The sequence below is a fragment of the Ptychodera flava genome, chromosome 2 (assembly GCF_041260155.1).
Source record: "Ptychodera flava strain L36383 chromosome 2, AS_Pfla_20210202, whole genome shotgun sequence".
NCBI classification, from domain to species: domain Eukaryota; kingdom Metazoa; phylum Hemichordata; class Enteropneusta; family Ptychoderidae; genus Ptychodera; species Ptychodera flava.
In genome coordinates this window covers 38,747,698-38,764,489 of record NC_091929.1, presented here as the reverse complement: position 1 = coordinate 38,764,489, position 16,792 = coordinate 38,747,698, and the positions used below count along the sequence as shown (strand labels likewise).

The 16,792-nt window shown below is 37.7% G+C and overlaps 1 protein-coding gene across 2 annotated transcripts; it reads right to left on the bottom strand.

Annotated features, from left to right (window-relative positions):
- Positions 1 to 706: 706 nt before the first annotated feature.
- Positions 707 to 5,615, bottom strand: LOC139120434 (uncharacterized). 2 transcript variants are annotated; one of them, XM_070684840.1, is made up of 4 exons: positions 5,289 to 5,428; positions 4,030 to 4,379; positions 3,319 to 3,373; positions 707 to 2,896 (listed from the first exon to the last, which is right to left on the bottom strand). In XM_070684840.1, exons 2-4 carry the CDS (start codon positions 4,328 to 4,330, stop codon positions 1,546 to 1,548), a joined length of 1,707 nt encoding a protein of 568 aa, XP_070540941.1. In that variant the 5' UTR covers positions 4,331 to 4,379; positions 5,289 to 5,428; the 3' UTR covers positions 707 to 1,545. The 2 variants fall into 2 exon arrangements, with proteins under 2 accessions (XP_070540941.1, XP_070540951.1); XM_070684850.1 differs by lacking the exon at positions 5,289 to 5,428 and adding an exon at positions 5,545 to 5,615 and having other exon boundaries at positions 721 to 2,896.
- Positions 5,616 to 16,792: the final 11,177 nt, after the last annotated feature.

Sequence of the window (16,792 nt, the reverse complement as noted above, 5' to 3'; positions counted from 1 at the left end):
TTAGGTTATCGGTATATTTAGTTCACATTTTACAAGAGCTGGAAAATGTTTTCTTTCCTTATATAATCGAAGTTTAAACAGTAGTAAATTTTTCACAATTGCAATGTCAGACAGTACAAATCAACATGACTTATTTGTTGTTTATGGGACTATACGTTTGCTAAATTCAATCAGATTTCGTGTACTAATTAGTAAAAATATTAAAGAAAATATTAAAGGGACAAAGCCTGCCATTAACATGAATTTTGTTTGATATGAGATACTACTGAAATTGTTTGACATGTTGGAAGATAATGAATGGGTGACATGCATATACTATACCCTGGTTTCAGACACGATAAATGAAACCATCTCTAAAATGACTTAATGGTCATGACCATGACTTTGTCCCTTTAATCTAGAAAGTATTTTCTTATTAAGGGTAAGGCTGACTTGTGACTTTCAAAAAAGAATCTACCTTTATCCTGCTATATGCATTTTGTCGATAATTCCTTTACTAATTTTTGAAATCAACTCGATCCAAGAGTTCATTGCACGTGCGCAGTCGTCTGTTAAGATGGCAGTCTGAAAACCGTATATAGAATCCATTTGTGGTATTCCATTTTTGTGACGTAGTAGCCCTTATCAGATTTGATTCTGTTTTTTTATCGCAGCCGTTAAAAATCGCGAATAATTTCATATGTAATAAATCAAAACCTGTAAAGCTGCTGTAGCTCTTGGCGGCATTATCATTAATTTTATTATTTGAAATCAGGTCAATGTTTCTTCTTCCAAAAGTATGTTGGATTAGAAGTGACAGCTTAACAAAAACAAAGTATGTTATAATTGGCAAACGAACAAAAATCCTGTGATCACCAACAACACTGGATTCTAGACATTTATAATAACACGATGTGTTGAAAAACTGAATATAACGTAATCTACATTACTTTGCAAATAGAATAAAACACTGAAGTTACGAACAGACCAAAGGCTTAAGAGAATATATCAAAAACAGCAAGTTGTAGGGCTTTATTCCTTGTCAATGCATCGAAGCAGAATTGTTACCATGCTATACCAAGCAGACCATTGTCAAGTTTACTTTATACACATCAAAGTTGATGTACAAATATGTGGCATCATTCGAAATAGATTGGAAGATCCGTCGCTCGGGGGCGCTCATCTACGCTCCCGTGCGCCCTCGAGCGACCAACCTTCCAGTCTACGTTCGAACGGACTGCTGCGAAACACCCGATCAAATTCTCAGATATGTTCATAAATAAGCACCAAAGACTATTTTTGTATAATTTGATTTCCAAAACACCTGACATCACTTCTTGGTCTTTTTGCCATCGGTCCATATATCTTTCCTTCATGAATTTGACTTTGTTGTGTGTGCTGGTGCTTTACAGTCTGCTCTGTGCTATTTTGCGTCTATGTTTACAACAATTGACTACGTATTACGAATTTTGACATAGTATTACAGGATTATGGACGGGTATGATTGATATTACTTTGAAAACAACCATTCATCTATTGGTGTTTTCTGGTTATTGTGGCTTCTTGTTATCGAAGTTTCTTTTGGGGCCATTCATATAAAGGATAAATGTCTGGTGGCACTAACCAGGGCTTCATAGGTACATTCTGATGCGTATCCATGTTGATAATTTCCAAGCTCCTTGAATTAATTACCATGAAGGATCCTGCAAAATCCTGATGCGTATCGCGAATCGCCTGTAAGTCTCTTAATTCTTCTTTCATTTCTCTTGCTTTCTTGAATCTTCCCTTAAAGTGTTTTTGAATTAGTGTTTTAATGATCCGTTCCTTCCAAACTTCGATATCACTCTCCCGGGCATAGTCGTTCAGACCAACGTCTACAATCATCCGTTCGGCATCCACATCGAAGTGCTTTTCGATGAAATCTGCAAGACCCGAGTGTCTGGTGACAAGGACAGGAAGTCCGGCTGCGATGGCTTCCATACCAACCATGCCGAAGGGTTCACTCCTCGATGGCATGATGAAGAGATGACTTTGCTTCAGATCTTCCATTATCTCTTTCTGTGTACCATACGGATGAAGGACGTACTGGAGATATTTCGATCTCTTGTACCCGTCGATAAAATTTCTGCTTTCTACGTGTTTGTCTTCAGGAATTCCTCTGATATCCCATTTCGGTAAAGGCATGCTCATACCAGCGTATTGCTCACATACTTTACTCAGGGCTTCGGCCATGATGTCATATCCTTTAAGATGTGCAACTCCGTCGACGCGACCGACGGTCAGGATTCGCACGGGATGGTTTGGTTCCGGTGGCGTGATTTCTAAGTCAAAAAACCCGTCATCAGGATATGGTATGTACTGCTTGTGGACCCAATTTTTCAGGCAATGGAACTTTCCGTCGTAGTTGTTGTATATGCGAGGACCGACAGAAAAAAAGGCATCCGACTGCTCTGCTAGCTCCATTATCCTTTTTTCTTTATTCTGAGTTTTTTTCGGATTGGCGCCCTCTTTGAAAACATCTGTGTCTTCTGGTATTACGTGAGCGAACTGAAACACTCTCTTTCCTTTGAGTCTGTGTTTTCCGATGTCGAGTGCGCCATCTGCAGTGACCGGTATGTGACCGATTATGACATCCAAATTTTCTAAGGTTTCCAAATCTGGAAAATACGTTTTGTGTGTAATATTTATGAAGCTAAGCTCTGGTTTCTCGGATCCTTTTGGTACTGCTTGGATTACATTGATCTCTTTCTTTTCAGCATCCAAACGGTCCTCCTTAGATAGTTCATCCAGACTTGTGACATAGACATCAAAGCCAGCATCTTTCGCCTGCTTTGCGATTTGTCGATGAACGGTAGAAATCCCACCCTTTGAAGTTCCCCACTCGTCATTCAAAATAAGGACACTTTTTCGTGTTGAACTGTAGAAACACAAGTAGGAAAATGTGATTGGTTAATTTAGATAAAAATGATATCAGACAAAACCACTGAACAAATAAAGCACTGTTAAATTGGCATTTCATTACTTAGCGACCAATTATTACATTCATGAGGTAAAATGACAAATTTGAAATGTATTGAGTTCAAGAAATATAATTTTGTTTATTTCTAAGAACAAAACAAAATCTAATCTAAGACCTCTCGGTTAACGTCGTTACCAAGACTGAAAGAACGGTTTCTTGTCGAGTCTTTCAAACTTTATATTTTATTCTCGCTCAGTGTACTATTACATCCATAGAAGGTCTGTTTACGTTACTCTGCCTGTCTGATTGTCTGAAGGTCAGGCTCTTTTTCTTTCAAAATACAAATTTTCAATAATATTTACAGTGAAAGGTAAACTTACATTGTTTTTGGTCGTTTAGAACTGTCAACATCATCATGTATCATTCTCGCTTGATCTGAAGATAAAAAATATAACAAAATTTGCGATGTCACTTTATATGAAAAATGTCCACAACCCACAATACACAAGTTCGTATTAGGAACAGTAGAGCAAAACAAAAATACAGATGACAGAAACTGTACTTTAGCATCGATGCATATCTAGAGAACAAATAACAACAGACATCTTCATGTCATGTGGCTTTGAAAAGACTCATCCCTACTAATGTTGAATGTACATTATGCAAGTGAAACCATTGGCATTTCCATGCCTGTGTTGCACGAAGACTGCTGTACATTGCAAGCAAACAATAAGAACAAAAGCTGATTATCGCACGTGTTTCGTCCACCAGGAAGATGTATCGATGTTATTGAATGTTCAACATGGAAAAGATAGCATTTTAATATGTCTAAGTGCATATTGACGAATATTAGAACAGTAATGTAATATTCTTTGATGGAGAGAGTCCCTCACTGTTGTCCAATCAGAATTTAGAAAGTCATGTCGCATATTTAATTATCATAAAAAAATTAGGAATTTGCATCCATTAAGTTTCTGAAATATGTTTTGTTTCGCTAACATTGCACATATTGTAAAAGAATGTAATTTGTTTTGATTGCTGTGCCTCCTTTGAAGTTAGACTACTATAGTTTGGAGTTTTTCTTCACTTACTTTCGTCCCCGGATGTAGAAAGGGAATCTAGCTCGGACATTGCGGCATCGTCCCTAGATTTTCCGCCATCAGTGTTGTCAGAAATTGTCGGAGTCCTTGAATCTTGTTTCTGTAAATTCTCCACTGCCTTTTTCAACAAATTTCTCTGGCCCATGGTGAGGCCCAGCGATGATGTATCTTCATTTGTTAGAGTCTTCAGGGCGTTTACAGTCGTCAGGTCCTCTTCGGTTAGTTTTTCAATCGTTTTGTCGAGAAGTTCAGCCTCTTTAGACCATTCAATGAAATCAAATCCCTTCGCCATCTTAGGTTCTTTGCTTGCAGTCGCCAATGTGACTAATGCCGCCAATACCCTCTGTAGAAAGTAAAAAAAAAACTTTCACTGAGCAGGTCAGAACACTTGGAATTATCCGCGTATTAACGTTAAGGCGAATCGCTTACGAGAATGAAACCTATGTTTTCAAGATTGGTCAAAAATAGTCCTTTATACCTAAAAGGACTGACCGTACATGCACATCATTACCAACCCTTCAGATAGCAAAATAATATGATTCCTGTAGAATTTTGAAGTTTGTGTCACTTTATGTTTGATTATATTATTGTTTATGTTTCATATTATAAGCTTAAGTTCGAAGGTCAAACTGCATAATCACGCAACCATTTTGTTCTTCGAGCTTGTCACGTTCAATTGAGAATCTGTGATTCCACAATTTTATTACTTATGAAGGCTTTTTTCTTATAATGTTTTCCTATAATTAGTATACACTTCTCCCTCAAACAACAGATTTTACAGTAAAATTCCCCATTTTGTTCAGAAGAGTACGAACAATGTGTGCTTAGTTTATCTAGGGTCAATTCACCATTAAAGTAGGTCATTTTGGGCGCCATTGTTTGGCGTACCAAAGTTGTGACCTATTTACCGATTTACACCCGGAAAATGACGTGCTTCCTATGTACATTGTACAGGTGTAGTCATCTGGCTTATGGCATTGCTAATTCGCTCTTGTTCATATACTTGATAAAAACGTGCACTCGGGGGCCTTTGATCAAACGTTACTTTCAGAAACCCTCAAACAACCGACTATAAGCGCGTAAGTTACAGTCATTTGTGTTCATCTGTCTGTATGTCTACGCAATTACAAAAGGCGGATATCAATCATGGCGGCCACCTCGTTTGCTGACAGGCAAAGCCTACAGCTGCCGTGCACACATTTCGGATTGAAATTGAATTGTATAAGGCAAGGCGACCTGATCTTACCTACCTAGCCTGACGTAGAATGGCCCTTTTGGACGTCCGTTCAGAAAATAAACGTGGTTCTACGCAGTCCACCTATGTCAGGAGCTGAAAACGGGACCCATTTATGTCTAAATGTGCGTATTTCGAGAGTTCAACCGTGTAAACAATCGTCTTACGCATGCGAAATGCGTCAAGTAAGTGCCATACGGTGCTATTGGTCAGACAAATGACAAAACAGGGTTAGTTTAAGTTAATTATCCACCAGGACTAAAAGTACGTACCTATTTAAGTGCACTTGCGTACATTTTTCTTCAGCGTAAATACCTGAATTGTCCAGTTGGTCTTACTGAAATGAGTCATTGGAATTCCCCGTCAGGTACTTTGATATGACATCAAAGGTCAGTTAACTTACCTTGAGTGGTTGGATATGACAGTAAAAGGTCAAAAACCCATTCAATCTTCTAATTATACTTTTGGCAAGCCAATGTAGGGGCAACCGATACTCTGAGCCAGTCAACTACAAAGTCAACCAAAATACGTTTTACCATTCGGCATACTTGTAAGCCAATGGTGAACGACTCTGCTGAAACTGTTATTTTGATACGTAAATGGGCGCACTTTAGGGACAATGTAACTTTGTTCGGCTGTGTCGATATTGCCGTTTCCAAGCTTTGTAATCACGACATTTGCACATTGTGTGGTAGTTCATAGACAGCTGCCTATTCATGACAGTTTTGACGTAACTCTGCTTACAACTTTTCTGTCAGTGCTGTTACCTTCATTTTGTTATATACGGGGAATAACATCTCGAGACAACATTCCCTTGTTCTGATGAGTCACTAGGAGCCGATCGTAATCCTTTCTTTCATGGACTTTAAACCATTTTATTGTATATTACTTTAAACATTAAGTCATACATATGAAAAGAATAAACATGACGCGAAAGTACATCCGAAGTGACATTGCTATGTATTTCTTCAGAATTAAAAAGAGAGTCTAGTTCCTTCTTGAAAATCGTGGTAAAACCAAACACTGTTGTCAGTCTATTTTCGTATGGGCCACTGTTGTAGCAAACACCTCGCCACATAGAGGGACCGTGACCTTTTAGAAACAACGATCCGAGAAAAATTCTTTGTTTACATTACAAAAGTGATGAAAAAGATATCAAAGGCATCAGTCACATTTCTTTTGTAAAATCAACGCTGCACTTTTCTACCTGCTCGTTAACAAATCCGACAAAACCTTATGCTTATCGTATCGCATTCTTTATATAGATATATCATGCTACCCGTGATTATCAAAGCAAGTTTGAACATTTGTTTACGTTTCCTACGTCTGTGTGGAATATATGGGATTTATTTCGATCATCACCACATGTTTAAAGCCGAATTAGCTGCATCCTGTGAACTTTTTTTCCGATTAGGTGAAATCAAATGTAACTTGTATAATAGGGCTTACCGAAGTGTGACCACAAAAGATTTCCAAACACGCAAAACGTAGATAATAACAACTAAATAAAATCTGGCCACCGGGTAGAGAAACGTGTTAAGCCCCTGAACATAATCGAGCAAATCCATCAACAAGGATGAAATAATTATATTTCAAAGCCAATATGGCACAATAACAGGAATTCAAAGGTCTGCCTGACGATTGGGTGATTTTTTCTTCGTTAACAAGTACGGGCCTTTAAAACAAACACCAGTTTATCAATGATTCCTGCATGTGTAATGACAAGAGAAAATGTATTCTTAAAATTCATATTTAAAATTGTTATGGTGTCATGCTCTGTGTATATTTTGTCAATATTCCATTCATAAAATTCGAGTTAAAGTAGTACGTGACTCGAAAATGAAAGACTCAAGGTTTTGCTCAAACTTTCCTCGAGAAAACTTCCATCGATTCTCGTTTTAAATCAATAGTAACACAATTAGGTGTCGCCGTGCAAATTTTCTACATGAAAAACAAACAATCGAGTATATACAGATATTTGAAATTCAATTGACCGGCGTTCCTGGGTTATATGTATTGGGAAAATAAAATCTCGGATTTTCAAAAACCCAGCCAGTGAAAACTTTATTCTTTCAATAGCATTCAAAATGAGCTTCTTCAATCGGTAGGCCAAAATATATTGTAAAAGTGTAAGAGTCTGAATGTCTGTCCCCGAGGCACATTCTACCTAAAGTGCACTGAAGGAGACGAAAAGCCAAGAAAAATAAACGCCCTGAAACTAATTTACAAATAGGCAAGTCGTAAACCAAACACGAACGTGAAAAATGTAAAGCACTGTGTTTGTTTGCTTCTTATTGTTTAACTGATATTCAAAATCCTTATTTGGAATAGACATAGATTGCTCGCTCGATTTGAAGTTTAAAGTGGATTAATCGTCCTTATTAACAACATCATATGTGTCATTTGATTGGTGCCATTTGTGGTTGGAAGTTAGTGAGACAGTTACCTTGACGCGTGACACCTATATGCATGTAAACATACATTTCATAATAAGCGATGTGGATACACAGGAATACTATGGGCCGTTTGGCAATGGCAGGATCATGCTTATTTAGGAATAACTTTTGGAAAGTAAAATTATAAACACAAATTTAAGAAAAAAATGTTCTCTGAACTCAATCACAGCTGAATTTGCTTTTAACGTTTGTTCAAACCTTTCATACGCATGTTGGAATAATACTTGATGTACAGATAGACTTAAAACTGAAATTCTGTAGAAATTGGGACCAAACTGCTTCGTCGCCAACTTACGTCCGTTTTTTCATTTGATAAACAACATTTCATGATTTACCTTCTGAAACTAGAGAGATAATGCCTTTCATGTTTCTCTTTCCAGATATCATCTTGCAAGTCTACATGGCCTGCGTTTATAATAAACGACTGATATGCCATAATTGTATAAAGCAAACGATTTTAGTAAAAATGTTAAAAAGGCTCCATTTTTTTATTTCTGCTTTCTTTTGAACTGCAAATATCTATTTTCAACTAAAAAACCTGTCTGAAAGAGAAAGATGGTAACTCATATTATATTGAATTTACGTAGATGTTCTCCGTACAAATGGGTATATTGATTGATTGTGAAGTTAGTTTGCCGTGTTTATACTTTTAAAAATAACGTTTTACATTGCTATACAAAAGTATGTACATCATTATATTAGTCGCTTTATTGTCGAGGAAATCCTGTGATTTATCCCACGCAGACAAACCCAATACGAACAGCCTCTACAGTAAAGTGGTCTTCTTTAGTGTCTCTGTCAGAAGTAGGCGAACGTCATTAGATTTTAAGTTTTTTAATTTAGTTTCCCTGAAGCATCTTTTGGAATTCTTTGTGGGTGTCAGGTATCGCACTTAAAGTTTGCAGTCTCTCCTTCATTTCCGCAGCTTTACTGAACTTGTTCTCCATATTTTTGCTGATCAAAGAGTCGATGATGCGCTTCCGCCAAATGTCGACGTCATTCTCCCGGGCGTAGTCGTTCAGCCCCACGTCTACAACCATTCTCTCGGCATCAATGTTGAATTGATCTTCGATGAAATCTGCGAGACCCGAGTGTCTGGTGACGAGGACAGGAAGTCCGGCTGCGATGGCTTCCATACCAACCATGCCGAAGGGTTCACTCCTCGATGGCATGATGAAGAGATGACTTTGCTTCAGATCTTCCATTATCTCCTTCTGCGTACCATACGGATGAAGGACGTACTGGAGATATTTCGATCTCTTGTACCTGTCGATAAAATTTCGCTTTCTTCGTGTTTGTCTTCAGGAATTCCTCTGATATCCCACTTCGGTAAAGGCATGCTTACAGCTGTGTAAAACTCACAGACTTTACTCAGGGCTTCGGCCATGATGTCATATCCTTTAAGATGTGCAACTCCATCGACGCGACCGACAGTCAGGATTCGCACGGGATGGTTTGGTTCTGGTAGCTTGATTTGTAAATCGAAGAAACCCTTGTCAGGATATGGAATGTACTGCCTGTGTACAACATTACTCAATCTACGGAACTTGCCGTCATAATGGTTGTATAAACGAGGGCCAACGGAGAAGATCACGGCTGCATGCTTCGCGAGCTCTATGATATTTTGTTCTTTTTCTTCGATTTCCTTCGGACTTTTGCCTCCTTTGAAAACGTCGGTGTCCTCTGGAATGGTGTGAGCGAACTGAAATACTCTGCATCTTTTTAGTCGGTCATTTTGATGTCGGCAGCGCCCTCTGACGTTATTGGTATGTGGCCAATTATGATCTCAAAATTTTCTTTTTCCAGCTTTGGAAAATACGTCCTGTGGGTCTTATTTATACATGTACGATCTAGCTTCTCAGATCCTTTTTTACTCGCTACAATAACTTTGATTTTTTTCTTCTCAGCATCTGACAAGTCCTCCGTAGACGGTTCTAAAGTTGTGACTTGGACATCAAAACCAGCATCCTTTGCCTGTTGTGCGACCTGTCGATGGACGGTAGAAATCCCGCCTTTTGAAGTTCCCCACTCGTCATTCAAAATAAGGACAGCTTTCTCGGTTGAACTGAAAGAACAATAAGAATATGACAGACTACTTCACGAGAAAATGAAGTGGAAGCAACGAGCAATCCTAATAGTGTACTCGGTAACTATGGATTGTCACATTTAAACCAAACTGTGTAGATTTATCACCAGATTTTCTTTCCCTGTTACACAGACGAGTCCGAAATAAAGTCTATGATAATAGTCATTTAAGGGTTGACTCTGGAATCATCAGCTTGTTAGATTCTGCACCTTATTCATCATACTATTCTGTCATCTGGTGTAGAAATGCTTTTTACCTTAACAGCCAATAAAACTATGATTACAAATGTACAATATATATTACCTTCTTTTTTGACGTTTGCTTGTTTCATTTTCACCATGTCCACTTGTAGGCAACTCTGTTAATACGAAAGAATATATACGTTACTTTATATTCTTAAATAACTGAGTTTGTTATATTCTTAGGCCGCAAACAGCAGCATCATTGCGTAAGTCAGTGTTCATCGTGAGTATTGGCGTTGATCACATAGATTGCAGTTTAAGAAATTTGCAATCAGACATTTGATACTGTAGAAATGCTGTTGATGTTGATATAGAAGGCAAAATTAAATAACGTCGTTAGCTTGTCCTTGTTTCAATGCAAGCATTGCTTAAAGAGATTGTTTGACTACCATTTCGAATTTGAAATACCACGTTAGGGTAACGTATTCAAAATTTGCAAGTGTGCCTTATTTTTATTCTTGATTGTTAGCATAGATACCTTAACGTTATCCCTGACGAGGAATGAGAAAGTTTCACTAGACGAAGAATGAAAAATATTTATATCTGTTAATTTTATATTACACATATTTTAAATTTTTATTGTAAAATTTATCACACTTGTAATCAATATGCTTTTCCCTTTAGACTCTTTCTACCTGTTTATATGTTGTAAAATGTGACAATTTAACGATGAGGGGAACGTCACGTAATTTAGTTCATATTTTCACAGATCTACTGATTGGAAATTTTCATCCGACCGTAAAACACATTTTCGTCTATATTACCCAAATCATGTCAGAATGCCCTATGGTCAATTTTCCTACAGATTATGTACATTGTGTTATGTAAAATGGTACGGTTAACTGTTTAATTTAGTCTGAACTAAAATACATCCGAAAACAACAACAACAACAACAACAACAAAACAGTGCATAGAGTATGCAATGTGCTGTGTTTCATAGACTTATGCCTTTTAGTAACGAGTAAAGTGGATAAAAAAAATATATCTGTATTATAGATTGAACATTATGACTTACATATTTTTTCCGATTTATTCTTCTAATTTGGCACAGAGAGCGTGTCATGTTGCAACCAACTTTTTATTAAAGCTCCATAAGCTGTAACTTTTGGCTATTTTTCAGAAGTTTTGTTTTGTGGTTTCCCTACATTTTCCGCATTGAATCCATAAACTGTAATTTAATTCCAAGTATTTAGCACATAAACAGAACCTATATATAATCTACATTGTTGATGTTGAAAATTGTATTCAAGTCCGGACAAGAATTCATTTGTAAACAATAAACAATGATCACTACATCATATACAAGCTGTGTTGACAAAAAGAATACTCGAAATTTCAGCATGACAAACGGATTAGTGTCAGACATGGTAGTTGATATACAGAAGCAGCATACTGAAAAATTTGCCATAAGTTACAGCTTATGTCCCTTTAAGGTTTCGTTTTTTAACTGACAATGTTCTCTGTTCTCAGGAAACTAATACTTCTCTGTCTCTATGACTTGGTGTTGTCACTCTCTGCTTTTGCTTACTTAAGAATGCTTTGAGTCACCATAGATGAATTGTTCATAAATTTTAAATATTTTGTTTGTGTTGCAGTCTATGCGATGTTTGGTTCTCTTACCAGGAGTTGACCTTGGCTCGGATTCATCTCCTAGATCCATTGCATCCCCGCTATTAGTGTTGTCAGAACTCGCCTTAGCATTTCGTCGCTTAGCTTCTCAACCTCCTTCTTTAACAAATTTCGCTGTCCAAGCGTTAACTTTAGTGACAGTATGTCTGCCTCAGACAAGGTTTCTAAGACATCCGCTGTTGTGAGGTCCTCTGCCTTCAATATTTCGACTGTTGCCGGGGTAAGTTTGGCCTTGTTCGACCATTCATTAAAGTCAAATTCCATCGCTATTTAAATTGTAGACACAGCACAAATAAATTGGCTATGGCATTTATTAGATTATTGTAATCCTTGTTTGATTGCACTTGATTTCTTCAGCGTATCTCAATAAACTGTAAAAGGTGCTTATTGTTGAACCTCTTATCGATACTACACGTCAATCCGCAAAAAATCTGCAAAAAAAGAGAAATCCAGAATAATCTGGGCCACATAACCCATAAGCCATGTGTATGTGTTGTGCACACAGGAAATTGAACCGTTGTTTCAACAGTCATGCACATGGTGATTGATATCTCGGCAGAAAGCTAGAGCCTCTGAGAAAGACGGTTGGACTGCAATAATCGTAGTTATTCACAGTTTAGTTTACATTATCTGTGTTTTGAAAATTCTCTTCCTCCTCTTTAAGCTGTAACACTAGGAAACGGTTGCATCCTTGAGATCCAAGCATAAGCACACTTAAGGTACCTTCAAATCTAATAAAGATGTATATTTTGACCCATTGTTTCTATAGCTGACCAGGAAAGGGTACAATTCATAGTTTCGTCGAACAGGGTGTCATGAAACATTCACGACTTTGATTTTCAAATCATACGTAACAACGGATAACATTCCATCATAGGGTAGATTCACATGTAATCTTTTACCGTCTTTGCCATCGTCAAGATGGTAAAAGATGTAAACAGAGTGTGACAGGTTTCAATACTGGTGAAGCTATTACCATTTAGAAATGTTGTGATGTCATATTCAAATCTGGGGTAAGGTTATATTCCCGCTTATTTGTTTTCAGAATCGTTGTGAACCTATTGTCCATATATGGTCAGCACGTGGTACGTGTAAATTGTTCAGATCTTGCAACAGAGTTTGAAGATGCGCACGGAAATGCATCTATTGGCGTAGAAAAAATATGCATGAACCACTCGATGGCTTATAGAAATCACACGTTTTAACTTCATTGCATTGGTTACGACCGAACCCTTTGGGGTCATAGGTGTTTGTTTCGGTTTCGCATTTCCAAAATATCACTGTTCTGAATTTTTCTCCCAATCATTAAGGTCACTTATCAGCTTTATATAAATTGGCTAACTTGATAAAAATGTCAATGTCAAAGAAACGACTAACAACCTGTAAGTACTCAATGTCAACATGGACTAATCCGAAATCAGGGTTGAGAATTACTCCTTTAAGAATATGTGATAGAATTGTTAAAGCACTGGAACAGCTTGTTACTATCTATCCCTAAGTGATTAAGATATAATGGCACCGTACGCTGTTGCTCAGACCCCTATAATTGTGATCTCTGTTTCAGTCAAATTTAGCGTCTGCCCGAAGAACACCTGTGCCGCCATTGTTTCCGTTAAGCGTACAGCCTTGTAGCAGCTTTCTGTTGTTTGTTCATCGATGCCGTCATGGCTAACATGACACATTATGACGTAGGACTGTGACTATCACGCAGTGCGAAACAGAACAGCCCCTTTTTGAATATAGAGCAACTATAGACATCAGGTACAATCTATGGAGTAACACAACAGTATTTTGCGAACAACAATTTATAAGGTCAAAGTGCGCTTCGGTTTGCAAGGGTCAAGTAAGGACGCCGTTACTCGAAGCTTTACAATTGTCACGGATTATAGGAAAAATTAAATGAAGACAATAAAAAATTGAAACTGTAAACATACCATATTTCAATTTATAACATCATACTCATACTCTTTTTTGCAAATCCCATGCAAGGTTTGAGAATGTGGAACGCCGCAGCTTCACCGTTCGGGGATTTTAGTGCATTGTGACAGGTATGTCAACACTGCTCAATAATCATTACGTAGAGATAAAACTATGTTGTTGATATTTTAAACACGGCGAAACTGAAAATACTCCTCACTGAAGTTTAGGCGATTTACAGAGGTGAAGTCCGTACCAAAGCTAACATATTATACCTGGTATCTAGCAGCAAGAAACGACAACTGAAAAATACGAACAACCATGTTGCGATAATATTACCTGCAAATCTCGCGCTACCTTTCATCAAATACTATAATAGTCTCGCAAGCCTTTAGTCGACTCTCTATATAACCTGCTAAATTCAAGAAGTCAAAAACAGAGTAGACTCTAAAAACGGCATGAGTCGAAACTACATACCGTTTCAGAAATCTGCTTGCTCTGTTATGACATCGAAATGATTACTGCGGAAGGATATTGGGAATTTGACCCCCGTAAACTGCTACATTGTAAATATTCCGAAGTTGGAACATATCGCATGCATAATTACATTATGATTTGGCTATCAACCTCGTTTTGTTTACAGTGCACAATAATTTGATTGATACAATTGGTTCCCTTAAATGGGAACATATTCGGAACTAAATCTACTTGAATAAATATGCAGAAAAGTATACTACATGTAAAGTACTTTATTAGTCAAGAAAATTTTAATTTGTCTCTTATTAAAAGATGTGCTGTCATGCGTATACGCAGATCTTGTAGTTACATGTCCTTCAAGTGTGACATGCCCCAAATTCTTACCAAAATATGTCAGCATGTCATGCTCTCTGTGTGCTTGTAGTTTTGGCTTATACGGTTGATCAAAGGTCAAGGGGCTCTCAATGCGGCCATTTTGTGCTTCTTTCTTGTCACGTCCTCTCCAGGATATTTATATTCTGGAGAAGGAACAATGGTGGCACGAAGAAAAGGGTGAGATATTCTTGTGTTCAAAATCCTGCACGTAATGTTCATTGTGCTTAGCTGCTGTGAGTAAACGAGTTCGAACGATCTGTATGTAGAATACATTTTGGGTCAATATACTGTAAGCAGGTCATTAAGGACACCGCTATACTGCGAACCAAAGTTGCCATCGATTTAGCCCCTGCAAATGTCCCGTGTATGCTTACAATTAGTATCGCAGCTGCATAGTTTTCAGACTTACTTGGTTATTCGTCCTTTATTTAACCAAAAGAATGAGGCGTACGGTCATAATATTCTGCAGAAAAACCGAAGACAAACTGATTATTCTCACGTCTAGTTACTGCCATCGGCATTTGATCAGCTGACATCTATCCAATAGCATTTCGTGGAAATCAAACATGGCGGCTGTGCTTGTTGTTGTCAACCTTCGCTAAGCGATTGTGCACAAAGCAATTTCACCGTTAAAAATCTAATGTAAAACATATTCATACTCCTGGCAAAAATCAAAAGTGTCGTCAACACGGACGGTACAAACTTAAAAAACAGGATATATTTGTGTAGTGAGGTAAGTCTGTATAGGCTTAATGGTGTCCACCATATTCATACTATCACACGTCCGAAACATGTCAAATTAGATCCATATGATTCCATAGCTTAGACAAGAGACAGAAATGGTGCTGGCTGCAGTTTGAAGCCACGAGAACAGAAATGTACTTACCAACTCAAAATGCTCGGTCCATATCTTTCTTCCGCAGCAGTATTTGTCATACTACAAAAATGTGGGGCTTTCCGTCCAGTTTTACAGCTATGAGTTTAAAGGTCACAAACATGCTGTACCCACTACCAGTTATTAGAGGAGGATTGAAACTGGTGTAATGGTCACGGCAAAGTCAACCAATACCTTTTCTTACCCTATTATCTACTCTGTTTACTACTTATACGGAAATGATTGTGAAACGGCTCTTTTGTGCCTGAAAGGCCGTTTACAATACAAGTACGTTTACAATACAACATTCAGTTCCCTTGGTGAATTGCTACTGGTGTTCTGCACAGTTTCGATTGTGGGGATTGACGCCTTTTTGTTGCAGTATATTTGAAAGCTCAGTCATGCCGATTGAACTAACATTTTGAATATCAATCGAAACAACGTTGCAGTGCACTGCTACAGAGCGCCAGGAACAGTCTGTTTCTTTGAATCACCATGGTAGCAAATGCCTTAATTCTCTTTGAAAACAGCAAACTTTCTGTTTGAAAGCACGAACTAGTAAAATCATGCGTATCTTTGTTTTATCCATCATCCAAGAGGCAAAAGCCAAATTAAAGGATAGGGTGCCCATAACCCACTTCCAAATGGAGCAATGAGGAGTAAAGGCTTTGCTCAACGGCTCAACACCGTGCTGGAGTCTCGATCTCAACATCCTCCGATAGTGAGTCGGTACTCTAACCACTGCCCCACGGTTCCTCCACATTGATAAAAGTATGAATTCCGCATAGAGAATAATCCTTTGAGCTCGTTAAGCTGTAGCTTTGACCACTTCCTCACTTATGATTATTTTTATGTTATTATAGCGTAAATTTTTGTAGCACTCCATGACATTCCCAGTACCCTACCCTTTAATGCAGTTTGTTTGTAACAGTCTCAACGTATAGTTGAGAAGGTGATTCTGATGTGCATTAACGTTCAGTTGGCATGCATGATCACACAGCACATTGTACTCCATGCGTTTTGCTGTAAGTGTATCACTGTGTTTTCACATGTTTTAGGGAAACGAAGAGGACACTTAATGCTTATTTCAAACAAAAATGATGAACAATTTATTAATTTAAACACTATTTTCCCTAGTAGAAGATCGCACAGTTATATTGGAATTCCTATTGTGATTGTCCAACCTGTCGACAAAGCTAGTTTGTGTACATATGGCAATGTTATTGTTAACGCGTGAGTTTTTTCCGGACTAGATTTAATCTGTCCTCCTTTGTTTACGCAAAGGTTGCTTTGAGAGGCTCATATCTTATTTTCAACGTACTTATAAATAAATGCAATTATTTTACATAATGGTATATAATGAAAAAAAATCATGAAAAATGTCAACTATTTTCCCATTATGCAAATCTAAAGAGTACAGATGACGGACAACAATTTTCTTTGTGTATCTCGTTGTTTACACG

Excerpts from the sequence above, each read along its gene's own strand:
- LOC139120434 (XM_070684850.1), bottom strand. The coding sequence starts at position 4,330 with ATGGCGAAGGGATTTGATTTCATTGAATGGTCTAAAGAGGCTGAACTT. Across the intron at positions 3,374-4,029 it reads TTCTACATCCGGGGACGAAA|ATCAAGCGAGAATGATACAT; the intron begins GTAAGTGAAGAA and ends TTTTATCTTCAG. Across the intron at positions 2,897-3,318 it reads TCTAAACGACCAAAAACAAT|TTCAACACGAAAAAGTGTCC; the intron begins GTAAGTTTACCT and ends GTGTTTCTACAG.